General features: G+C 39.7%; 4 protein-coding genes across 4 annotated transcripts; 1 reads left to right on the plus strand and 3 right to left on the minus strand.

Moving 5' to 3' along the window:
- Positions 1-1,954: 1,954 nt before the first annotated feature.
- batf3 (basic leucine zipper transcription factor, ATF-like 3) lies at positions 1,955-6,673 on the minus strand. The gene is made up of 4 exons (XM_008301810.1): positions 6,527-6,673; positions 6,085-6,189; positions 4,627-4,671; positions 1,955-2,357 (listed from the first exon to the last, which is right to left on the minus strand). The coding sequence occupies exons 1-4, from the start codon at positions 6,590-6,592 to the stop codon at positions 2,223-2,225; spliced, it is 351 nt and encodes a 116-aa protein (XP_008300032.1). The 5' UTR covers positions 6,593-6,673; the 3' UTR covers positions 1,955-2,222.
- Positions 6,674-7,219: 546 nt separating this feature from the next.
- nsl1 (NSL1 component of MIS12 kinetochore complex) lies at positions 7,220-11,248 on the minus strand. Its single transcript, XM_008301811.1, has 6 exons — positions 11,049-11,248; positions 10,384-10,456; positions 10,096-10,229; positions 9,180-9,234; positions 8,724-8,791; positions 7,220-8,627 (listed from the first exon to the last, which is right to left on the minus strand). The coding sequence occupies exons 1-6, from the start codon at positions 11,235-11,237 to the stop codon at positions 8,370-8,372; spliced, it is 777 nt and encodes a 258-aa protein (XP_008300033.1). The 5' UTR covers positions 11,238-11,248; the 3' UTR covers positions 7,220-8,369.
- A 78-nt stretch (positions 11,249-11,326) lies between these two features.
- Positions 11,327-21,145, plus strand: tatdn3 (TatD DNase domain containing 3). The gene is made up of 10 exons (XM_008301812.1): positions 11,327-11,496; positions 11,813-11,845; positions 12,110-12,183; positions 12,748-12,832; positions 13,705-13,767; positions 17,219-17,328; positions 19,518-19,573; positions 19,643-19,755; positions 20,585-20,665; positions 20,764-21,145. Exons 1-10 carry the CDS (start codon positions 11,440-11,442, stop codon positions 20,902-20,904), a joined length of 813 nt encoding a protein of 270 aa, XP_008300034.1. The 5' UTR covers positions 11,327-11,439; the 3' UTR covers positions 20,905-21,145.
- A 97-nt stretch (positions 21,146-21,242) lies between these two features.
- On the minus strand, positions 21,243-23,009 carry spata45 (spermatogenesis associated 45). The gene is made up of 2 exons (XM_008301813.1): positions 22,769-23,009; positions 21,243-21,407 (listed from the first exon to the last, which is right to left on the minus strand). The coding sequence occupies exons 1-2, from the start codon at positions 23,007-23,009 to the stop codon at positions 21,388-21,390; spliced, it is 261 nt and encodes an 86-aa protein (XP_008300035.1). The 3' UTR covers positions 21,243-21,387.
- Positions 23,010-24,935: the final 1,926 nt, after the last annotated feature.

The following is a 24,935-nucleotide window of genomic DNA, read 5'->3' on the forward strand; positions in this document are numbered from 1 at the left end:
TTTTAAATATATTTTTATTTCATTTCTCAATTTTTTTTGTTTGAAATAAAGAATTGAATTGAAAGCAATGTGCATTGGACTTTAGGCACATGGGCTCAGTGAGTGGACGCAACTCTGGTATCAACATGGCAACTCCAAAATGGTGTCACAGAACATTTACACAATTTAATATTAACATATATTCTTTTTTTTTCTTTCCACCAATTCAGCAATAATAGCATTTAAATGCTCGTTAAGTTAATATTGTACTGTCACAGTCTTTGAAGCTGCTTCCACAAAAACTTTATTCAAAATCCTTTTCATAGCTACACACAGTGGACAAGATTATTTTACAATTTCTGCATAACAGAACCTAAGATTCACTCTCTATGTGTAGTTTACACCCATTTCTCTGTTCAACTTCTCTGAAGCACTGAAACAGCTCATCTCCGCACTTCTTTTCTTACGTTTACATTTTTTTTCCTAAGAATTGGAGAAAAAGCGTTTGAAGAATACTCATCAGACCAGCTTCCCCGAAAGTCTGCAGTCGTGAACTGCTTCAGCTTTGCGTCATGATCTTCTACCTCGAAATGAACTCCTCACTCAGCTCAGTGTGGGAGAGGAAGCAAAAGTAAGAGAGAAACCCGGAGCTTAAAGTCTGATGCGATTGTGGTCAAATTGGGGAAGTATAATTTAGAACTAGTGTCTGCCAACGTAACAAAGCCGTGCATATTCTGATGCAGGCGAGATGGTTTATGGCTCCACTGTGACATCAAAATGACCTCACAACCTTGTTTGGTAAAATGAAATGATGTCCCAGAAGACCTCTAGTTGCACAACGTGGTGAATGATGATGTTGTCCATCACAGAGACCTTGTGACACACTTGAGGGTTTTTGCAGTTTTCATGCATCGCTTACCACAGCGACACTTCAGAGGATTGCTGAAGATTTTGTTGAGACAGCTTCACTTCTTTTTGTGGTTTTCATTAAAATAAGCAACGTATCTTAATAGAATGTTACTTGTCGTTTGCTCTTAATGCATTTAATAAATTAATTAATTTCAAATACTATTACAATCCCATTTAATATCATATCCATCGTGGCAATAATTACTGATATTTATGAAAAATGAATACGTATTCTTAATGATTTTACTAAGTTACCGATCTTGTGTGTCAAATCTGCAAAATTTAGGATTAAATTCTGAGTAATCTTCTATCTGTGAGTGTAAGTTTCAGACATTAAACCAGCCAAAGTGAAGGAAACGTGATTTAGGAGGTTTTTAGTGAAGAGTTATGAGATTTCCACTGATAACTGGCCATCAGGTCTACATCAGCTAATCTTTATAATCTGGCATCCCAGCAACTTATTGATCAATTAGTGCTTTATGGAGGGCAATATATTGATTAGCAACACAGATTAAATAAAGCTATCCATAATCTGTAAAGCATGAATACCAACAAATCAAACGGATGATGAAATATCCAGTAACAAAGGTCTCTACTTAGTCACTTTATCTATACAAGAACAAAACTGCTGTTAAGAAACTGATGCATAAAATCAACTATTGTTTTATTCCTTATTTTTTTACATGGGAACTCTGAGAATGTCATGTCATGGACCTCAACAACTTTTGTCCACTTAGTTTAAAAATTAAAAATTACATTATTGGAATAAGATGACTTTTGCCAGTGTGATTATTTATGTGGACTATTTTTTGTTTTTAATTTGTTTGTTAACAGAATATCTCAATAATATTTACTAGCATGACACAGTAGTAGTAATATAACATGTGTGAGCATGATCTCATTATTTTAACTTTAATCAAACATGTTGGGAACAATATATATTCCTTAGATTAACAAGACAAACACTGGATGACAGTATGTCTGTGGTTATTTGCTGAGTTAGAATCAAAGTCATGAACTCACAGAGCTGAGAAAACCTTGAAAAAGAAGAAGGATTCCAAAAACCAACACTCTAAATGTTATGTTTAATTTTGAAGGAGACGTGCACGTTTAGGCAGACTTGCTATATTTACATTATGGACAGGAGCTGCTGCATGAACCACCAGAGGACACTGTTCACTGTGATCATCAGCTCAGCCACCAGAGATCAGCAGCACTTCATCTGTGATCACGGTCAACAGCGCCCTCCAGAGGTTCACTGGTAAAGCTGTCAGTTTAGATCAATGGTTTAGACATCCAGGAGGTCACTGAGCTCAGAAACTCTGCTGTTTGACTCAGACAGAACAGGCTGCCATGTCATCAGGCTGCAGGCTGGAGGAGGTGAAGGAGCAGTGCATGATGGGACAGAGGGGCTCGTGGGCTCTGAGAGCTTCAGTCAGCAGGTGCTGCTCCTCTGACAGAGAATCCACCTGGAGACAAATTCAGTCTGTTACTGCACTGTCAATGCAGAGAGATTGTACTTTAACTGTTTTATTTGATTTGCATGTGTTGCAAGTTCCTCTGTCGCTGTGTCTTTAAATGATGCTCTGATGCATTTCAATGTGTTGCTGCAGTGTAAATAAAGTTACATTCAATGTTCACTTGTAAGCATTAGTATTAATTAGGATTAACAACATTATTTCTATTTGCTAAACACCACATTAATGAGAGAGAGAATTTCTTTAGAGAATTTTTTATTACTTTCATTAAAGTCACAAGTTTACATACATTTCCTTAGTATTTGGCAGCGTTGCCTTTAAACTGTATGACTTGGGTCAAATGTTTTCCTTCCACAAGCTTCTCACAATAGTTTGATGAATTCTGGTTCATTCCTCCAACAGAACTGGTGGAACTGAGTCAGATTTGTTGGTTATGTTGCTCCACACACCTTTACAGTTCTGCCCACAAATCTTCTACAGGACTGAGATCAGGGCTTTGTGATGCCACTCCACAACACTGACTTTGTTGTCCTCAAACCTCTTTATAACTAATCTGGTGGTATGTTTAGAGTCAATGTTCATTTGGAAGATCCATTTGTGTCCAAGCTTTAACTTCCTGGCTGATGTCTTGAGATGTTGCTTCAATATTTCCACATAATCTTCTTCATTTTCTAAACTGCATCAGTCCCTCCTGCAGCAAAACACCCCAACAGCATGGTGCTGCCACCCCCGTACTTCACAGGGATGGTGTTCTCAGGCTTCAAGCTTCCCCCTTTTTCCTCCAAATGTAACAATGGTCATTATGGTCAAACAGTTCAGTTTTAGTTTCATCAGACCACAGGACAAGCCTCCATAAATGAAGGTCTTTGTCTCTGTGTGCATTTGTAAAATGTAATCTGGCTTTTTATGTTGCTTTCGGAGTAATGTCTTCTTCCTCTCTGAGCATCCTTTCAGCCCATGTTAGTACAGGACTGGTTTCACTGTGGATAATGACTCTCTCACCAGCTTCAGCGGCATCTTCACAATGTCTTTTGTTCTGGGGTTGATTCGCACATTTCAAGGATTCACACCAGAACATGTTCATCTCTGGGACACAGAACCCGTCTCCTTCCTGAGCAGTCTGATGGCTGGACATTCCCATGGTGTTTATACTGGTGTATAATTGTTTAAACAGATGAACATGGAACCTTCAGGCATCTGGGAATTATACCGACGGTGTGTCTCCAATTAACTTAAATGTTGTCAATTAATCCATCAAAAGCTTCCAAAGGCATGACACCATCATCTGGACTTTCCCAAATAGTTCAAAGGCAGAGTGTCATGTCTCGTACCAGGTGTTAGGTTTTATTTGGTTTTTTGTCTTGTATTTGTGTTGTCTCGTGGCTTTTATTTTGAAACCTCTTTGCCCTCGTGTTTCAGGAAGCTTGCCCTCTCCCCGGTGTTTCCTGTGTCTGATTGTCTACCCAGCCCTGATTGTCTCCACCTGTTCCTCATTACCTTGTGTGTGTATATATAGTCTGCGTCTCCCTTTGTCCTGTGCCAGTTCGTCTTGTCATTCAGTCAAGCTTCACGTTCTAGCCCTCATTCATGTCCAGGATTTCCGTTCATGTCTCTTGTGGAAACTTCCTTCAGGTTTTGTATTTTGTTTGCTACTTTGTATTCAGCCTCTTTCCTAATCAAGTGTTTGAGTTGTTACTTTGTTTAGAAAGATTAAGTTTTTCCTCATTGAGTGATTTTTAGTTTGTATTTCCTCAATCGAGTGATTTTTTTGGTTCTTTGTTCTCCTCGTTAGAGTGACGCTTTGAGTTCAGGTTTTTTATTGTTGAATGATATTTCTGTTGATACTTTTGTAAATAAATCAGTTTGAGAACATTTTTGAGTTTTTGGAGTCGTGCATTTGGGTTTGCTTTTTTGTGGTCTTGTCACAGAGTAATCTTAGTGTATGTGAACTTCTGACTTTGAAGAAGGTAATAAAAAAATCTCTCTCTCATCATTCTGGCGTTTAGCAAATAGAAATAATGTTGGCAATCCTAACTGACCTAAAACAGAAAAAGTTTAGTCTGATTTAATGTTAGACAAAAAGTTTCTGTCATTTTATGCACACACATATAAGGAGCTGTCAGTAGCACAAATGTGGTTTGCAGTTGTCAAAGCAGCATATAAGGGGAATGACTGGATGCAATCTGACCAGCATCACAAAAAGGAAAGATTTTTTTTATTTTTAACATAAAAAAGACAACAGTGTCATTATTCTGAGTACCTCTCTCCTCAGCTTTCTGTTCCTCTGCTCCAACAGCTCACAGGCCTGGAAGAAAGAAGTATAAAAAAAATTAACTTAGGAAGGACAACTGAGAATTAAATGCAGAATTTACAATTAAGAAAAAACAGTTTGATTGTTTAGGTCTCACATAACAACTGAAATAGATTTCTTTTGATGACCTTTCCATTTGTTTCTTATCCATCCTTAACCTGACAGAAAAACCACACCTTCCTCTACGTCGTTACTGTGCTTAACTGCTCTCGTGGAATTAGTAGATCCTCAAAGAACTTCATGGACAGCCACAGAAGCTTGCTTGCTTGCTTGGGGAAGTTGGAGGAAACTTTATCAGTTCAATTTAGAGAAGCGGTTGCTGAAGAGCCTCTGATAACTCAAAAGGGGTTCCTAGAGGAAGCTTACTAAAAGGATTCCTGGAAGGTTTTTTTGAGTTTGCTGTAGGCCTCACTGACATGTTACATTCACACTTTTGTTCATTGTAAACTTAGTTTTATTGAAATTGTGTGCATTTCACAACAGAACCGAAAGTATTATATCGCTTCACTTGAGTCCAATATAAGACTGTTTTTAAAAATGTCAATATGTACATAACCTACAGAATCTATACATACTGTGAGAGGACCTGAGGTGTAGAAGAGAAAGAGGGAACTCTTTATCACAGGTCAGGATCAGGTTCTTCATTACTAACATTTGGACAAATCCTCCACAGTGGCAATGGAGAGGAATCCCAAAAGGTTCCAGGAGGTTCTAAGAGTGCAGTTTACCATTAACATCCATAGAATAATTTTTGTCGATCATAAATAATATATTAATAATAGTAATATTTTACTTTTATAGTCATATGTGTTTCTGGCCCAGTGTGATTTAATCATTTATATTTTCCCTGTTTTACACAGTGCAAATATTTTTTCCTCATTTGTTTTGGTGATTTGTGTTTTCTTTGCTGAGATCAATGTCATCAGTAAATGGTCCCACTTCATATCCAAGGTGTAGTGTTGCACACTTATTTTCATTACTATTATAATTATTTGACTACCTGTAGATAGATAGTGAGGTGTGCATGCCTAAGTTTAGCCCTATTCAGGACTTTTGGGGTCTTTTGGACCCCAGGCCATTTGGTGTAGGTGACAGGTATTGGGTTTTTATTTTATGTTTATTTTTGAATATAAAAGAGGGACATTTGTCATGCATTTGGAACTAAAAAAAATACATCAACTTATCAGATAATGTATTTAACATGGTATAAAAGTCTGTAATGAATAACAGATATTTTGCACACATTCTTTCTTGCAGTCCAACAGACCCCGAAAGACCTTCTATGTATGGCAACATGAAAGTCCTGAATAGGGTTAAACATACCCTCTAAACCAGCAGAACTTCTGCACATGTGAGGATCTGACAAAACCCCGTTCATAGTCTGAAGGTGGAAGAGCAAACACTAACCTCATGCAGCACGTCGGCTCTCTGGGTTTGTCTCTTCCTGCTTTTTTGAGCTGCAACTCTGTTCTTCTCTCTCTTCTTCAGCCTCCTGCCTTCATCCTCTGAACACTGACACACAAACAGGCACAGCACACACAGACGGCAGAAGATGAGAGAAAAAATGTTACCTTTTTCCTTTTAGTCAGTAATCCTTTGCAGTTGTTGTATCTGACATATCAGGACAGTAAACTGAACTCACACTGACTATTATTTATATCTGCCACTTGCTCTCACAACACAAACTTGATGCAAAGCACTGAGGTGCCTCTTAATGACATCAACAGAAGCTGGTTCAAACCTCCATGATATCTGACCTCCCTGACAGCAGGTCATAAGAGGAAAAATCTCTTCTGTGCAGAAATAGCTAAATACAAAAACAAAATCAGAGCACTGTGATCTTTCTTACCTCACATCCTTCACAGAGTCGGTTATTCATCTGTTGGGACTGGCAGGAGGAATCACAGTCTGACATCACAGACTTTAGAATCAGAAAACGTTTAATTAGAAAAACAGGAGGATACCCTGCACGCACGCTCTGCCAAAAAACAAAGAGTTATTTGTGGACTGGGCATCAAGTCCAGTGAAGTTCAGAGAAACCAGACGGAAACCAGGCTGGACTTTCATTTCAACTTTCTTTTTACTTTTGCTGCCGTTTTTGTAGAAGTGGTGAAAGCAGTTCACATAAGTCACATGACTCGGGGCCCACGGTTGACCTGAACGTTTGTGGATGGATTAAAGTTATCGGTGAGTGTTGCACTGGATGACATGTTGCATCATTCTAATGAACACAGGCCAGAGTCGTTTAGTTTCACTGCAGCCCACAGGCACCATCCTGCTGCTGGAAATACTGCAGCTGCAAATAGTCCCCGAAATGCACTATTTTTAAATGCTTAAATTTTTTTAAAAAGGGTGAAGAAGGTAGATAAATCATGAAGTATTGAGACAGAGTAACACACTACAGGGAAGGCCGCAAAATGAAAACACAAAGAAAGAGGCTTGTATTAGCTGTAAATGTATTTAAATTTAATTTAGAGGAACCACAAATGAATGAACAAATTAAAATGTTTAAAAAAGAATGACAAAGAATAGAATTGCAAGCTGAGAGAATTTTTAATGCAATATGAAAGTCACTGGTCTCTTTTTTGGATTTACTGATTCAGTGAAGTTCTCAAAACGATTTAATTTTTCCTAAATTCTTGTAGAGGTTTCTGTAGCAACATGTTGTGCGAAAACTTTCCCTTTAAATTAAGATACTGCTTTAGGATTTCTTCTAAACCACACAAGAAAAGTTTATAAATGTTACTTTAAATATACCCTCCTATAAAAATCTTTTTTTTTTTTTTTTTAACCTTGTTAACATGTTGGAAAACCCACCGTGTTAAAAAAAAAAAAAAAAAAAGGAGTCAACATCATTTATACAAACAAACTCAAACTAAACAATCAGTCAGCTTGCAGGGTATCATCATCTGTCCCAGTTTGAATATGTACGGTTGAATTACTCCAATATTAGAACGGGCTATTGTGTGGTGCAGGGTAGGTTTCAGCAGTCGTGGGTGAGCTGGTGTGCTCGAGCTACAGCCACAGTGTAGAGTTTCCTTTAAAAAAAACTTCTAAATATTCACCTTTGATACACAGAGATGAGTTATAGGGGTTTAGTCATGGCAATTTGCTAATACATGCAATAAGAAAATCAGAAATCCTCTCTTCATTAATAACAATAAGACCCTCATTAAGCTCAGTGAATATGAAAGAAATACAACTTGCTGCACATTTCTGTACATGCTGAAACTTACTTATATTCACATGGACACTCATTCTTAATGGAAATTACAAAGCAATCCACCAGATCTGTGTACGTTCCATCAGACTCCCACATGTCACTGAACCTTGTTTTCTTCACTGAGGAGCATGAAGCAGTTTGAGGTGATTTATTTCAGCATAATCTGTGGCTTTGTGCACAAGCTTCAGAAGAACAGCGCCCTCCTGTGGTTTTGTGCCATAAAGTCATCCTGCAGTTGCTTTTGTTTACAGGAAGTCTGGCCAGGTGACTATTCATTTATTTCCAAATGTGAAACATGGAACAAATCAAAAATGTATACTGTTTAGAATGAATAAATATGAAGACAGGATATTATTTTATCATCGCTTTCTGTTGTAAAGTTGAAAAACTTAACTGCGTTGGAAAAAACTCAGTCCAAAACAAGTCACACCAACATCACGTTATTTTACTGTCCTGTAGCAGTGACGTGTCACTCCTGCTTGTCCTCTCCCATGATGCACTCTACTTTCTTGGCGAGGGGCACGTAGCCCTCCGTGGCTGCCGCTTCCTCCACGGCTCTCTTGATTGGCTGCCTGTGTCTTGACGCTCCATGTACGGGAGGCATCTGAGCGTCCGATTGGCCGTTCAAACCAAACACCTCTCTGTGGACCTCTTGAGAGGCTTGACTGGGTTTCATGTTGAGGATCTCACAGAGGCCTTCGGCTTGCTTTTGCAGAGTGTTGATTGACTGCAGAAAAAATATGAGTTTCAACAAAGCATCTATATATTGATGTATAAAAGGTTCATTTGCAGATTAAACTTGACTGAGGGTGTAGGATGTTACCTTTATGACCTGGATGGCCTGTTTTACCATCCCAGGAGCAGATGCTGACAAATCGCTCATGATGGTCTCTGGTGAAACACATACATTGAATGTATTAAATAAAATGCTGCCATTGATTCATTGAAGCGAATTTTAAAAGCGGCTCGTGCTGCTTCCTGGAAGGGTTAAAACCAGGCTCTCAACCAGCCTCCCCCAGTTTTTAGTTTTGTTAGGCTTGTTTGTCTGGCTCGTCTTGGCTTTTTCGTCTACTTAAAATGGTAAACAAAAAGTACTGATGCATTTAACTATTCCACTTTAATGAGGCATCAAGAGAACAAAAGCACTTGTACCAGCTTGTGAATTATCCATTTATAAAATGTTTGTTCTGAAGTATCTTATGGGGACGTCAGTGAGCAGTGAAACTAAAATGAACAATGTGTGTGTGCATGTACTGTGTGAGTAAACAGATGTAACCACCTTGATCAGGATCTTTAACCACCTCTTGACGTTTCACTGCAGGCTCATATAATCCCTGAAATACAAACACAGCAGATGACAGGAAAGTTGACACAGAGCACATCAGGGGCCTGTACTATGAAGCCAGATCAACATATCCAGGATATCTGACAGAGATCCGGCTTGACTAACCCTAACAACCGCACTCAGGATAACTGGGCCTACGACGGTGGTTATCAACTCGGTAAATCAACCCAGGTTTGTCTGATCTGAGTATGAGTGCGTGCACATAAAATGGGCCACGTTATCGGTGTCTGACCAATCACAACTATGGACAAGTCTGGCTGCAGAGTGGCTCACTTTACCGCAGAGGAGCAGAATATAATCTGTACAAAATATGAAGAGTTTCGTATTATGTGGGCGCCCGGATAGCTTGGCGGGTAGGGCAGGCAACCCATGTACAGGGGCTTTAATCCCAGACGCAGCGGCTACAGTTCGATTCCAGCCAGCAGCTCATTTGCTGCATGTCATTCCCCCACTCTCCTCCCCACATTTCACTGTCCACTATCATTAAAGGAAGAAAAGCCCAAAACATATCTTTCAAAAAAAAAGTTTCGTATTATGTTTTATCTTGATTATTGTTCAAAGTTTGGATTATTATTTCAAAAAGTTAAATAATTCTATTAGAAACTGATGACTTTAATTTACATTTCACCTCAATATTCATTCACAGTCTGAGTAACCTTTATCCCAACAGTCATTTGTTGGAGTGGATACCAATCTGCGATATGTTGGAAACCTTTTTTTTAATCCCAGTGGTTATATTTTATGAGTTGTGATACAAAATGTTCCTCCTGTCACCACACATCCACATGCACATTAATCTGACCCGGCAAATAAAGATACACCCAAAAAACAATAAACAAATGAAACCCACCATGATTTTACGTTCAGCCTTGAGGGCGTGGACCACATGGGGAAGGATCTTTCTGGGGTACGCACGCCGCCTCCTGGTGGTCTCAACAATGGTATCATCCAGGAGACCTTCCAGATCAATAGCCTCGTCCTCCGCTGAGTGTGTTCATGTTGGAGGAAAAAGAAAAACAGACGCTGTGATCAAATAAACAAGGCTTTCCTTTAGACACACTAATGTAGAACAACACTTTTACTGATTAAGGAGGTAGTAAATAAAGTTTTAAAGAGTATTAAGATGGACAAGAATCACCTTCAACATCAGGTGCCTCCTCCCAAGGCTGTCCGTTCACCAACACATTAACCTGAACAGCAGCCTCAAAGTTCTGCACAGAAAACAACACGACTGAACACAATATTTCAATAAACACAGTCTGCATTATCACACGTAAACCACAGTTTCAGTGATGAAGCTGCAACAGATCAGACCTAATAAAGAAAGCTTTTGTTTCAGTAACACAGCAAGCAAATCAAAAGACAGATTCAGTTTATTTTGTCTACTCAAGATCGTGATATCAGTTGCCTAACCTCTTCAGTACCTCATGTAATCATAACAGCACACAGGAACAGATGCAGTCCAAGAGATTTGAACTGCTGTGACTTAATGCAAACTGCTGAGCCTACATACAAAGTTGTGATGTTACACACAGAGCTATATATTAGTTACCAGCTCATCACAACAAATGTTAGAAGTTCCCTGTATAGTTCTTGCCAGCAAACCAAACCTTAAATACGACATTTTTTGAATGGGACCTGGTGTAAAACTTTCAAAGCCTTAGGTAAGGATTAACATTTGTTATAGCAAAAGACCTTGTTGAAAACAAGCATAAGCGGCCAGACGTAAATAGTTTGATAATCCCCAAATGATTTAAATATACAGTTAATGACATTACAACGTAAACATAAAGTCCTGCTCACCGCCAGCAGCTCCTGCAGTAACAGTCGCTTGGTCTCCTCTGTAACCTCTGTCTGTCCGTCCAGCGCCGTCTTCAAAACTTCTTTGTATTTGTTTATCTGCTCATTTAATTTTCTCTTCGAGGTAACTTCAACTCTGTATTCTTCATTAGTTTCCTCGCTGGGTGAGGTTTTACTCTCTGCGGGCTCCATCTTTACCGCCAACTTTGTTTATATTTTTAACCGGAACTGAATGTGTTACTTCCTGGTCCTTCTGCTAAGTCGGTCCCTCTAGGAACAACATGTCTACGGAAGCGTTCTGGCATGCTGTTAGCCATGCTGCTAAAAACAAATGGCAAATATCGCAGTTTTCCAAGGATTGTTTTCTCTCTGAGCTCTTATTGTTTGATTTCAAATGGAGAATGGCTTCGTTGACTGCCATTGTCATATGTCAGCCCGCGAATTTGAAGAGGTAAGGCCTTAAATGTACATGGCTTTAAATTTATTTAGCACTACTATGCTAAGTACAGAAAATGTGTATGATCATTTAGCCCCAACTCAATTAGTTTTAGACTGCTTAAGAGTATCTGTATTGCGAGCTAGCATTACAAATATCCATGCTAGGTTATAACCACATTATGTACCATACAAGCGTTTAACTTTCACATACTGTGACTTCATTTACAGCCTAATTGCAGCTGTTATGTACCGATTTTCTTTACTTCTTGGGATTTATTTTGATTCATTCGGTTGCCTTTCAAATAGATCTGTAACTTTTTTATTTGTAGGATCTGGAGGATGTGATCAAGAGGGCCAGAGAGGTACGTACTAATCAGTTCCCCTGATGGAAAAGGTCTTCACACCATATAAACACTACACCTACTACATATGAGTCATTTGAAAAGAACAGACACTGTTACGGGAATTGGTAACTACAACTACGAAGTAGGGAACAGCAATATGACTGAAATCAACGTAGCTGTAAGGTATATTTTATGTTTGTTTACATATATAAACCATAGTATGAATGTGTGTGTGTGTGTGTGTGTGTGTGTGTGTGTGTGTGTGTGTGTGTGTGTGTGTAGGCTGGTATAAAGACTTTGGTTGCAGTTACAGAAGAAGTTGGAGAGTTTGCCAGAGTCCTCCAGCTGCAGGACAGGTCTGCATGTACTCCAATCACTGACACATCACAATATACGGGGATTATATTGTCTGCTTCATAAACACATATTATGTATATTATATAGTGTACTATTTGTTGAGAGTGCAGAATTGAGAGCTAATTAAGTACTTTCATAAAAGACTGCAAAAACGACTTTGAAAGTCATTTTTGAACTTGTAGGACAATGAATAAAGCGTGGGAGAAAGAGGTTCAAATTTCAGATTTAAAAAGTTAGAAAACACCACAGTCCCATGGTGGAACCATTATCAGCCTCGTACAACGAATAAATAGGATCAGACACTCTGAGGCAGCTGCAAGAGTTATGCTTTCTCTACAAATATTTCTCCACTAAAAATATACAATCTCACAGAGATGACACACTAAGGGGCCTGAAGATCTGCTATCACAGTAAGAACAGAACCTGAGTACATTTTCTAGCTCAGTGAAGTCACTCGTGCAGTGTAAGAAATACAAATGCATACATTGTCTCACACGTCTGCTCTCAGCTGGAAAGTATTGTGTTACCCATTCATGGTGTAGTGTTCTATTTATTTCTCACAGCTATCCAGATTTGGTGGTTCCATGTTTTGGCATCCATCCGCTGCAGGCCAGCGGGGGGCCTGAGCAACGCAGCGTGAAGCCTCAGGTAGTAAAACAGTCTGCACAGCATCCATATTATGATTATGTCCCTCTATATTACTGAGGGTATCACTATCAGGACTTCTCAGTGGTGTCCTAGGTGAGGAAAACACACGGTGAAGGCTTCAGTGTGTGAAACAGAGATAGGGAAGGAGTGCTTTAGAGCACTCTTTAGGAAAAGCATGTCTGTTTAGTTGTTCTTTCATGCCATTGCTGGTAATACTAAAATTCACACTGATCATAACAGAAACCCAAGGCTGTAATACTAAAATAGACAGGCACTCATAATGCAGATAAAGTTTCACAAAAATAAACTGTGATGTGCTGATCTGGTTTACAGTTTCTTTTTCTTTTTTTTCAGTTTTCATTTTTTCACAGTTCAATTAAATAATCCATGGGTCTAATGTTTAACAGCAGACTGAAATGTAATTGTTTTTACTGGCATCATACCATGTTGATTCAGGTCAGCTGAGCTCAAATCAAATCTGGTGCTAATGATTTGAACTGATAGCGACAGGCTGCTGTTACACACAAGACATGAAAATGCAGACATGGAATAAAGTTGTTAATGTTTAAAACATCTGTAGATTGTTTGCAATTTTTGAGGAAAAATACAAATTTTCTTCTAAAAGACACAAACCAGTTAAAAACCCTTCATTAATCAGAATCAAACTCCCTGCTGCAAAAAAAAAACATTGTTACCTGTGTTTTTCTGTTAAAACAAAAAAAAAAACTTTTATTAACTTTTTTTTGGTGAAATAAAAGTGAATGTATGAGCCCTGCATTCACTCATTGCTTTGTGTCTTTAGTTACAGTTATGTCAAATGTAATTTTGAACAAAATGAGAGTCATTCTTTAATTTAAACATATTTTCCACAGGATTTGGATGCTGCCCTGCCACAGTTTTACGACCACAGAGAGCGCCTTGTTGCTATCGGAGAGGTAAACTCTAAGCCCGAACTAAACCCATTTCTAACATCATTTTACATCATTTGCATTCTACATTAGAGTAGATGCAGCTTACTTGTGTGGACCTCCAGTGACAGATTATAGTACATTCCTTGGGCCTCGTGCTATCACCTAAATCTCTTTATACTCTAAATGGGTGAGAAGTGTTTTGGTGCATCTCAAGCTCTTCAAAAAGGGGCTCATTAAGGAAATTTGGAACCTGAACCAAATTTCACATGAAAGCATTAACCATAGAGTGTAGCGTAGACGAGTCTGACAGCTGTCAACTGGCTTCTTATAGGTACGTAAACAGCATTATATTTATGTAGTGCTTCTCAAAACTTTGCAAGTCATAGCGCTGTGCACACAAAAAACAGAGGCAGTACAAATTGAAATAGTCTACTTAGTAACCCAAGCACAAAAACACGTCTTGAGATCTTCAGCTGCGACTTAAAACACCCATGAGAGTGACCTGACTCCCAGGAGGAGACTGTTCCACAACCTGAGACCCAGGACGGCAGACACACAGTCCCCTCGTGTTCTCAGTCTCAAGGGAAGCTCCACTGGCAGACTTTACTCATCAGACCTAAAGGGCTAAGCAGAGATGGAAAGTAATATTAGTTCACTGATTTACTCTGCAGAACGATTATTCAAGGCCCTATAAGGAGACGGATCTTAAATTGGGTTTTAAACTTAATTGGAAGCTAGTGTACTGACATTGGAGCGATACAACATCTTAGTAAGTAATCTTGCTGCAGAGTAGTTTTTGACTAAGTGTAACCAGCGTCCTGGCTTAGGCAGGAATACAAAGCATTGCAGAAGTCTAAATGGGAAGACACAAAAGCAAAGGATAACCATTTCCAACTGCTGCAAGGACAACGTAGGGTGCAGTTTCACCATGTTCCTCAGGTGAAAGCAGCAGGACTGAATAATTATCTTGACATGTTGATCAAATTTTAAGTTGTTAAAAAACGATGCCTAGGTTTTTGGATAAAAATTGTATCTCATGAACAGATATTTTGGAAGATGTTAATGGACCTGATGTGGGGCAAAAACCAGAACTTGAGTCTTGGTGTGCTTTATACAAATAAAGAAAGACGTCCAGTGACTAATCCCCTCCAGACAATTGTGCAGAGTAGTTAAATCTGAGAAGTCTCCAGGTCTAACGCATAAGTAGAGCTGTGTATCATCAGCATAACAATGATAAAACCCGACTGTGTGCAGTCTGTGGATAAAACACAACCCAATGCCCCCAGTTGAGCATATTTAATGAAAATGATAATAAGACAGGTCTAAGAATGGACCCCTGAGGCACATCACAAGTCACTGGAGCACAGGTGGTATCATCAAAGGAAATGAAAAACCTCCCATTAGAAAAATATGTCGAAAACCACTTTAGGCTACACCAGATATCCCAGCCCATTACTGTGGCCTATCAAGTAGAATAGCATGAATGATAGTGTCAAAGGCCACAGAAAAATCTAGAAGACTTAAAACGGCGAGTTCACAGTGGTCTAACTGGATAAGAATGTCATTTGTTCGGCTTAAGTAAGTTCATAGGTTTAATTATTTCAGGCACATGTGGCTGCCCCAGGCTAACAAATCCTACCTTTAATGTGACTTCTAGTAAAGTAAAGAAGATTAAACTTGTTCAGACCCCCAACTTACCTCCTAATCTTACTTGTACGGAAACATTAATGAATACAGTCAGTTACAATCTTTCTCACGCACATAGTCAATCACACACACTCCTCATTCTCCAGCAGTCATTAATGCTGTAGAGCTTTTCTAGATCCTCCTGTTGAGGAATGCATGTGTTTGTCAGAGCAGATTTCAGGCATCACAGGGCTAAGTCAACAGTCCCAGACTGCTGTTTCCATAGCTGTTATTTTTACGGATGGATGCTTGGCGAGATCCGGCAGCGAGATCCAGAATGAGTCTATAAATATTTTCCCACATACAGTTTTACCTGCAATACTTCTGGCAGTTCTACTTTGTTATGCACCTGAGTGTTAGACTTGAAACTTTAACTTGACTCGAGCTTGAAGATGAGAAACTTGACCAGTAAAGCAAATTTGTGATTTTAGGCTACATTAATAAAACTGACTTGACTTAATCTGGACTTAACTGCTGTGAGAACAGATTATTTGAGATTTAACACCCTAAAGACATGCCTTGATCTGAGACTTGAATACACAGCACAAAACAAATACACGACTAAATAGTTGTTTAACTTTAACATCAGTGATTTAAATGTTTCTATGATTGTATCCTAACAGTGAGCACTGAGAGGCCTCTGGGACTTGACTTGGATTTACCTTCAAGGATGTGAGCGTTGAATTTGTTCCTACAAACACGACCAGTCACCAGTACGTCTGTGTAGATTCTCAGTCAGCCAGGTCGTGGTAATCCGAAGAGCTTTAATGCAAAACAACTAGACTTCTCCTTTTTGGTTCTTGAAGATGTTTTCACCTCATTGCCTCACCCAAAAGGCTTCTTCCGTTCTGACTGATGGGGAGTCCTAATTCTATGTTGTTGACTGCCGTCACTTCCTTTCTTCACATCTTCAGTCATGTTGAAGTGGGATAGCCATCTCTTAACAGAGGAGGAGGGGAACAACACCACTTGGCAGATACTTATATTGCAGTCTTGATATCCCTCACCAGATAGTTCCCCGACCATTCATTATTGGGCCACTAATGAGCCATTAGCCATGCGATTTGAGGACAACAGTATACTGTATATGGGACTCCCCAACAGTCAGTTAAAACTGTAAAACTTCTTGGATGAGAGGTGAAACATCTTCAAGAACCAAGAAAAAGAGAAGTCCTGTCGCTTTACACTGAATCTCTTTGGATTCCTGGTCAGCGCTACAAACAGCAGTGACAGCTGAGTTTTTGCCATCTCTGGAAAAAAATAAATAAATAAATGAGGTGTGGGATTCTAAACCCCTTTGACATATGGTGGATATACGCAAGAGCAATGAACCAGTGACATGAAAGCCTGCCTTTGACTTATTAGTCTTGGCAGCCAGATACTAGTTTGAGCCTAAGAATGGTTGTGAAGAAAACACTGGAGATGGATTTTTTTATTTTTTTTTTAATAATTACACAAAATTCCACTCCTACTCTGTTGAAAAAGAGAAACGTATTCCCAAAGCTTTCTGATCCTACTCTAGGGTAACTGTGTCTTTTACTATACTGGATGGAAACACTTTATTCTTGTGCATCTGCACCGGGGACATGATGTTCTACAAACACTTTTCTGGCCAATATTAATTACAATAACTCAGGAAAAGAGATAGAGAGGAGTGTAAACTGCAGCTTCACTGATTTGCAGGGCCATACAACTGTGAGGTGGTAATTAAAATCTTGCAACATAACAAAACACAGCTCCTACCGGGGATATGATTACTGATTTTATTTTTATTTTGTCTTATTTTCAGATTGGTTTGGATTTCACTCCGTGGTGTGCCCCCACTCAGCAGGACAGAGATGACCAAATGAATGTCTTCATCAAACAGCTCAACATTGCCAAGGAGCTGGACCTACCTGTGTGAGTCACGAATGACGACCCTGGTGTAGTGACGGTGTAACACATGAGAGCAGAATTAAAATTATTTTTAAAAGAATTAAAGCTCCAAGGTGCTCTTGTAGCAGAAAAGATAAAATTCAGATGGCTGTTTCATGTTGATGGAATTCTAAAAACATAGACAATACTTGTGCATATTAAAGCAGAGCTGGGACCACGTCTAACAGAACAAACAGGCTTGTTCAGGGTGAATCCACAGTACAGTACTAATGGATGCAGGACAACAAATGAGCAAAACACAATCAACTCATAGCTTTACAGAATGTTCAAAATTGGAAAAAAGGTTTACAATATTTGCTTTTTACGACTGTGGCACCAGCCTACGTAATCACAGTAACTATAAAGATGGACTGATATCAGTTTCTTCATTTAGCCCAATCCAGCTTGCTAACAACTTAAGTAACAGCATAGATCAGTGCAGAGTAATAAAGGACAACCAGAGGGCTTTAGGTGCTCAATCAATATAAACAACAAGAGGATTCCCTGACCTAATCTATCTTAACAACTAAGAAACTCAATGTTAAACTTCTGTGCTGCCTTACCTGCACTAACTAACCAAAAAAATGTATGTTCGAGTGTAGCACCCCTAGAACTAAAAATTCATACTTATGATCCAATTTGACAAGATGTGCTCAGGAAAGAAAAACCGGCCCAGCCTCCAGTGACAAACAGATGTCTCATGAATTTCACAAAACCATTCACATGTCTGCAGTGGTGCCATCTGTCTAGGTAGCAGAAACACTAAACAACTAGACGCCGAGGCGGGATGCTCGCTCTAAATCACAGCCTTGCAGAGTGGTACTTTACAGGCAGCTGCCATGGCAACAGACACAGCTTGATTGGAGCGCAGTGCCGGAGAACCGGTCCAGTAAGTCAGGGCAGGAGGCACGACCCAGGACAAGGTTAATCACACAGAACAGTGAAGGGAGTGCAATGGCCCAGAGCTGTCAGCTGTGACCTGCATTTAGCTCAGATTAAAAAGGTTCTCTGCAGTAACGTGACACCATCACTTGCTTGAATATTTCTCTTGATAAGTTCTTTGCCTTCAACCATAAACCTGTCTGGGTCACTGCTTTGTATATTATAAACGTGGGTAATCCAAACATGCTCTTCTGATTGCTTTTACTGTATATTCAGAGGTGCATGACAAACATGATGCTACAGTTAATTAAATATCAGTGTCATACACAGCTCATCACTTTTTATTTTTAAGTACCCTTTAATGATTGATGAAGCCAAATATTTGTGTTATTATTGGAATCAGATGGCTTTTTCACTCATATATACCTGATATTAGGAGGGACTGGAAAGACTTTCCTTAGAATAGGGCCACCCAGTTTATTTTTATTGTCCTTTTTAGAATCATTTTGTTCCAATGATTATGTTAATTGTAGTTTTGTTTTTACACAGAAGTGCCAAAACTCTCCTATTATTGTAAACCTTGGACCTCCTCCAGTTGTTTGGAGCTGCTAATAGATACCATGGTGTGCTTTTTTGTGTCGAATATCTTCCTGTTCTCCTCTGCTGTATTAGTTTTGATGTAAAGAACAAGAATGTGTAGTTTGCTGTAGTCAAAGATTGCAGCGAGGTGAGCATAACACACACACGAAGCTGGTAAGTCACACACTGAAGCTTTCTGTACAAGCTGTCGTCAAATGGAGGACAGGCTGACGCTGCCACTTCTCTTCTCTGTAGTCTCAGATAGACCCACGGTTTAACCAGGAAGTGGTTTTGACTTCATTAGAGCCTGTTTTTCATAAGAAGCACGTGATCAGACAAGGCACTGTCACCACTCAGCGAGCTGGTTTTCATGGGCACACATGATCAAGCAGCCACGCACAAGTGACTGAGTGATGATTATGTGATGAGTTTATGATTCATATCCCACAGCTGAAAACAACAATCCATCTGGTTTCACAAATAGAATCTTTCAGAATCAGTGAAAAAGTAGTTATTTGTCAAAAAAATATCTAAGTTACTGTAGTGATGCTGCTGCAGTTAAGTCAGTTTGTCACAGAATCAGTTTATTATTTTTATTGGATGTTCTTTGGTCTGTTTGCATTTGTAGTTTTATCATTGTTCTGGATTCTTTGGTTATGAAAAGTGCTATATAAGTAAATGTGCTTCATCTTGCTTCTCTGTTGCCTGCACAGAAACGTCCACTCGCGATCAGCAGCAAAGGTCACTATAGAGACCATGAGACAACAAGGTGAGTGTTTCATTCTGTGTCCTTCACACGCGGACATTTGGAAGTTATGACTTTGAGATGTTCTCTTAGGTATCAGCCGAGCTCTGCTCCATAACTTTGCGGGGAAGCCGTCGGTTGCTCTGGAAGGCGTGAAGGCTGGTTACCTTTTCTCTTTCCCACCTGCTGTCTGCAGCAGCCAACAGGTAGGAAGGATTTACCACGATGAAAAGAAAACCGAGACACAGATGATATAGTGTACAAACCTTAAATAAGAAAGAAAAAGAAGGTATGTTTTTAACAGAACTTCTTCCAGCACCAAGATCATGTGCCCTCACTTAACAGACTGTACGCTCAGTGCACTGTTATGAGTTTACACACATAAATAAGAGCATGCATCATCAGGATGGTCTTCAGTCCTGTATGAATGATCAACTTGTACATGTGTATGACAGAAAGTTTTGCTGAATCCACAATACTTTAACTGAACTTTGGTTCATATGCAGGCATAAAAAATGTACAGAATATTTTCACAGTCACATGAAAAAACACCAGACCTTCACTATAAACCTGACTGCATGTACCAAATATTACCAGCAGCGTGGAAGGAAAAATTATAAATAGTAATGGCAATATGCTCACTGTACTACCTGGATGAAGTAAGACTAGAACGTATACTTTGTGTTGTAACTAATGCAACAATAATGATGTCAAAAGCAGTGATAGAAATTACAGTGAGTAGTGCAATACCTTCGTGGGATTAAAAATGTACAGTTTTCTGGTAAAGAAGGTGTCTGTGTTACCGCTGAATTACAGCTATGTGGTTAGTTTCACTGACATGCTACTGCAAATATTTAACATGCATGTTTTCTGTTATTAAAGCCTTTAATGTGGAGATATCGTGACAACAGTTGTAACAGCTATAAGCCTAAGGCCACAATACTGAAATGAGCAGCATGTCTTGACATAACGAGTTTATCTGCTGAGTCACCATTAGAATAAAGAGTGACAGTTAGTTTTACTTCAATTTCACAGAGAAACAAGCTAATTAAGCAGATCCCACTGGAGCACATCTGTCTTGAAACTGACTCTCCTGCACTGGGGCCTGAAAAGCATGTAAGGTTTAAATGATTACAATTCATCATGTTTAGACAGTGTAACCAGAGTGTGTAGCTCTTTTGCAGATGTTTTTTTTATTTCTTCCTGTCTCCCAGATGAGGAACGAGCCCAGTAACATCACTCTGCCTTGCCGCTACATCGCTGACGTCAAAGGTCTGTCGCCACAAACTGTTCAGCTCGTGACTGCACAAAATGCATACAGACTTTTCCCCAAGGCCAACAGAGGCACACAGTAAATCTGACATGTAGGTGCATTGTCTGTGCGTGACAATCTTTATCCATTTTTTATTTAGTAATTACTTTTCAAGGTATGAAATGAAATGAAGCTGTTTCTAGATGAAAAATCAAGAAATAAAACACCATTAGCATCAATCCTAATCACAAATATGTCATATGCTTCACATATTATGACAGTAGTTCCTCTGGATCTTTGTTTTGAACTGATGGATTAACATGAAATAAAACATCACCTCAGGACAGCGTGTACGAGTTCATTTTAAATCCTGTCAAGATCAAACACAAATCTTCAAACGTGTTCTTTTAAAACCTTGTGCTGATGACCAGTGGTTGTTTACATTCTGGATGTTTTATTAGACTGTATTCCTGTTGAATAGTTGCACAACAGAGTTTCCGGGAATAAAATACTGTGGTTGCAGTGTCTTCAGGTTCCGTGTGGTTACGCAGTATCAGCTTGTCTGGTCTTGTCAGGCTGGAATCGTCTACACCAGGTGTGATTTATCTGGAAGAGAAAACACGATGCATTACAGATGACTGGCTACAGCAGCCGGGTTCATTACTTATAGTACGACTGAGTCATTTTCCAAAATGTACTATAGTGTAGGAATTTTGCAGAGTGCGTTCTAGGCATTATATCCCCGAGGGCATTTTGAATTGCCCCTAGGGGATAAATAAAGTTATTTGAATTGAATTGAATTGCATTGAATCCTAGTGCGGCTGCAAGGTGGCTCGGTCGTCAGCACGGTTGCCTCGCAGTTAGACGGTCGCCCCAGTGAGGACACCTGAGATCTTTTTGCATGGAGTTTGCATGTTCTCACCGTGCAGCGTGGGTTCTCTCTGGGTTCTCCGGCTTCCTCTCACACAGTTCAAAAACATGTTGAGGTTAATCAGTGATTCTAAATTGTCCGTAGGTGTGAATGTGTGTGTGCTTGGTTGTCTGTCTCTAAGTGTGGCCCTGTGATAGACTGGCGACCTGTCCAGGGTGNTTGCAGAGTGCGTTCTAGGCATTATATCCCCGAGGGCATTTTGAATTGCCCCTGGGGGATAAATAAAGTTATCTGAATTGTATTGAATTGAATTGAATCCTAGTGCGGCTGCAAGGTGGCTCGGTCGTCAACACGGTTGCCTCGCAGCTAGACTGTTGCCCCAGTAAGGACACCTGAGATGTTTTTGCATGGAGTTTGCATGTTCTCCCCGTGCAGTGTGGGTTCTCTCCGGGTTCTCCGGCTTCCTCTCACACAGTTCAAAAACATGTTGAGGTTAATTGGTGATTCTAAATTGTCTGTAGGTGTGAATGTGAATGTGCTTGGTGGTCTGTCTCTAAGTGTAGCCCTGTGATGGACTGGTGACCTGTCCAGGGTGTCCCCTGCCTTCACCCTGAGTCAGCTGGGATAGACTCCAGCCCCCCAAGACCCTAGTGAGGATTAACTGGTGTATAGATAATGGATGGATGGATGGATGAATCAATTATATTCAACTGAATACCTAAAATGTTCAAAAATACTGTTAATTCCACTAAGATGAGACATTTATTTATAAACCAGGTGAGTAAAGGCCTCATAAAAGCTCCAAACTTCTCTTATCCAGATGATCACTTCAACTAAATACCGTCAAAGCAGTTAGCCAGTATCACAGCATTATAAAAGGAAATGTAACACTGAGAAAGCACTTTGATAAACTCACTTTTGTCCCTGATGAGGTTGTAGTTTTGATATATTTAGCAGCACCTTCCTCCAGCCCCTCTGGACTGTTCAGAGGTTCATCAGCCACTCAGTAAAACATTTCAAAGATTCAAAGCACAGACAGTGTAAACGGAGATATTTCAGGAATGTTTCAGTGAATTCTTTACAAAAGTCCTCTTACAGCTCTCTTCGAAGTGCCTTCTCTCGGGCAGCTTGGCGGGGGCCTGTCGCTCGGTGCAGGCCGCCCTGCGCTGCGGTCCGGCGGTCAGAGCGGTGAGCAGGACCGGGCTGGTCCGCAGGTGACTCCCGTAGTGTCTCCTCTGGGTCCTCTCCCAGGTCTGCCGGGGGCTCACCTCCACCTGGCACCACGACTCCCTCCGCAGGTTGAGCTCCAGCAGAGCCCGCTCCTCACACCCAGACATCGCGTTTTTTATCTTTAAAGAGTTTTGGGTGTTTTTTTCCTTTTATAAATTATTCACAGTGGAGCTGTCTGGGTTGCTATGGCAACGAGGAAGCGAGGGAGTGTGCACGCGCACCTGCGTTTGGGAAGGTGAGTCACTCTGAAGTGGACAAAACACACTGCCAGTAATTGATTTTTATTTTTAGCTACTCCTCGACAGGGTTAACGCTGTTTGTTTCTCATTTGTTCTTGTCATATTGGATTAAGAAGCCTACAACAGACACACAACAAAAGCTACAGTGCAAGAGCGTTATATGACCAAAACAAACTATTAAATCACTATGAGCAGAATTTAATAAGAGGTAATATCAGAAACATTCTTGCTCACCTTTAAGTTTAAAGCTGTGCAGAATCAGTAACAACAAAGAAACCTGCACAGCACCCATCATTTTTCCTCTATCCATGAAACTTATTAGGGAAAATTCAGACAAACAAAGCAGTTTTTTCTCTGTTTTTGATTATTTGAGTTTGAATTTAATAAGAAAATGTATGTAATGTTTTGTGCATTAATGTAGGAGGACATCAAAACGCCTCAACAGCTCTTAAACAATATTTCTAAAACTAGAGCGTTAGAAAATACTACATATTTACTATTGATTTATGTATTGATTGACCTAAAATATCTTCTTCATATCAACACCAAAAATCCGATTCAGCTCAATCCACTGATCCACTTATTTCTTTTTTCTTTTTGTACTTTAAACAGAGACAGAGTGAGAGCTCATTCACTTGTCAAACCAGGGCAACAAGTAGTCAGAAGGTGATTTAATCTTCCTGACAATGGACACTGACCACAGAGGCATTTAAAGAGGTAGGGTGTTATAAAACAGTAGAAACCATTCTTGTTTGTTTTGGGGGGTTTTCATTAATCCCAGAGAAACTTTGTAGCCTCAAAATAACAGAACTTGAGAGATGACTCCAGTGCCTATAGATGTCTAAATGTCACTTTGTGTTATGCTGTTGAAATATTTACACTGTTTTCAGTGAAGTAAAACACAGCTCCACACTGTGAGTCACTAGGGGCAAAGCAATGCTGTTTTCATATTAATTTACTTTTAAAGGTCAGGTGAGGCCATAATGTTTAGAAAGTGCCACATTGAAGTCTGCAAAGCCAACTTTCTTTTTTTTTTGCAAAAATGAAGTCTGAAACCTAATATCTGTGTGGAATAGGTGTGAATCAGCTGTGGGATCAGACTTCATGTAGGTTGTACCTTCTGCAGTTGAGTCCCACTGGGTCATACGACGATTAGGATTAGAGCAGATAATGGCCCGCAGCTTATGGACGGGCTAATTGGAATGTACAGACCAAGCAGCAGCACTGAAGGCTTCAGATAGACCTGATAGAGCACGTTTATGTAGGTTTATTCTTCATTTTTATTCACTAATGTTGATTTCTTTCTACTTTATCTTTTATGTTGTTTTTTTTTCTGGTTGTCAATTTTTGCTGTTTTGGTCAATCACTGTTAATTATTCTATAAATTCTGTGTGCACTTCATTCTTCTTGCCTGTACTGATACTGACTGTAACATGATGCTGATGATGAGTGTATTTTAGTTTACTAACTGTTGCATCATTGCATCCCAGCTTCCACTTGGTCACCGATGACACTGACATACACGCCCAGGCAGCACCACAACATACTACAGGCTGGAGCTGCTCTACTATTGGCTCATCAGCATCGGAAGGCCGTGTGTCAGCGTTACCGAACAAAAGACAGAAGGAGAGAGAGACGCTCACAGCGGCAGACGGACGGCAAGCTGGTTCATGGGAGCCGGGCAGGAGGAGACTGGTGATGGTCACTGAAGAGTCGGACGATTTAAAGTGGAGTATTTAACTATATAGGTCTCTGTCGCCTGCTTTTATAATATAGTCAGTGGTGGTTTTTTAA

Source organism: Stegastes partitus, unplaced genomic scaffold (genome assembly GCF_000690725.1).
Source record: "Stegastes partitus isolate 25-593 unplaced genomic scaffold, Stegastes_partitus-1.0.2 Scaffold1718, whole genome shotgun sequence".
Classification (NCBI taxonomy): Eukaryota; Metazoa; Chordata; class Actinopteri; family Pomacentridae; genus Stegastes; species Stegastes partitus.

What these genes read in the sequence shown, in the direction of transcription:
- tatdn3 (XM_008301812.1), top strand. Translation starts at nt 11,440, where the DNA reads ATGGAGAATGGCTTCGTTGACTGCCATTGTCATATGTCAGCCCGCGAA. An exon ending in GTCCTCCAGCTGCAGGACAG is followed by an intron (nt 12,184 to 12,747) that starts GTCTGCATGTAC and finishes TATTTCTCACAG; the next exon opens with CTATCCAGATTTGGTGGTTC. An exon ending in AACGCAGCGTGAAGCCTCAG is followed by an intron (nt 12,833 to 13,704) that starts GTAGTAAAACAG and finishes TATTTTCCACAG; the next exon opens with GATTTGGATGCTGCCCTGCC.
- spata45 (XM_008301813.1), bottom strand. Translation starts at nt 23,009, where the DNA reads ATGTCTGGGTGTGAGGAGCGGGCTCTGCTGGAGCTCAACCTGCGGAGG. An exon ending in AAGGCACTTCGAAGAGAGCT is followed by an intron (nt 21,408 to 22,768) that starts GTAAGAGGACTT and finishes TTTCTCTTCCAG; the next exon opens with ATAAATCACACCTGGTGTAG.
- batf3 (XM_008301810.1), bottom strand. Translation starts at nt 6,592, where the DNA reads ATGTCAGACTGTGATTCCTCCTGCCAGTCCCAACAGATGAATAACCGA. An exon ending in GACTCTGTGAAGGATGTGAG is followed by an intron (nt 6,190 to 6,526) that starts GTAAGAAAGATC and finishes TTTGTGTGTCAG; the next exon opens with TGTTCAGAGGATGAAGGCAG. An exon ending in GAGCCGACGTGCTGCATGAG is followed by an intron (nt 4,672 to 6,084) that starts GTTAGTGTTTGC and finishes TCTTTCTTCCAG; the next exon opens with GCCTGTGAGCTGTTGGAGCA.
- nsl1 (XM_008301811.1), bottom strand. Translation starts at nt 11,237, where the DNA reads ATGGAGCCCGCAGAGAGTAAAACCTCACCCAGCGAGGAAACTAATGAA. An exon ending in TACTGCAGGAGCTGCTGGCG is followed by an intron (nt 10,457 to 11,048) that starts GTGAGCAGGACT and finishes TTTTCTGTGCAG; the next exon opens with AACTTTGAGGCTGCTGTTCA. An exon ending in AGGCTGAACGTAAAATCATG is followed by an intron (nt 9,235 to 10,095) that starts GTGGGTTTCATT and finishes TTTGTATTTCAG; the next exon opens with GGATTATATGAGCCTGCAGT.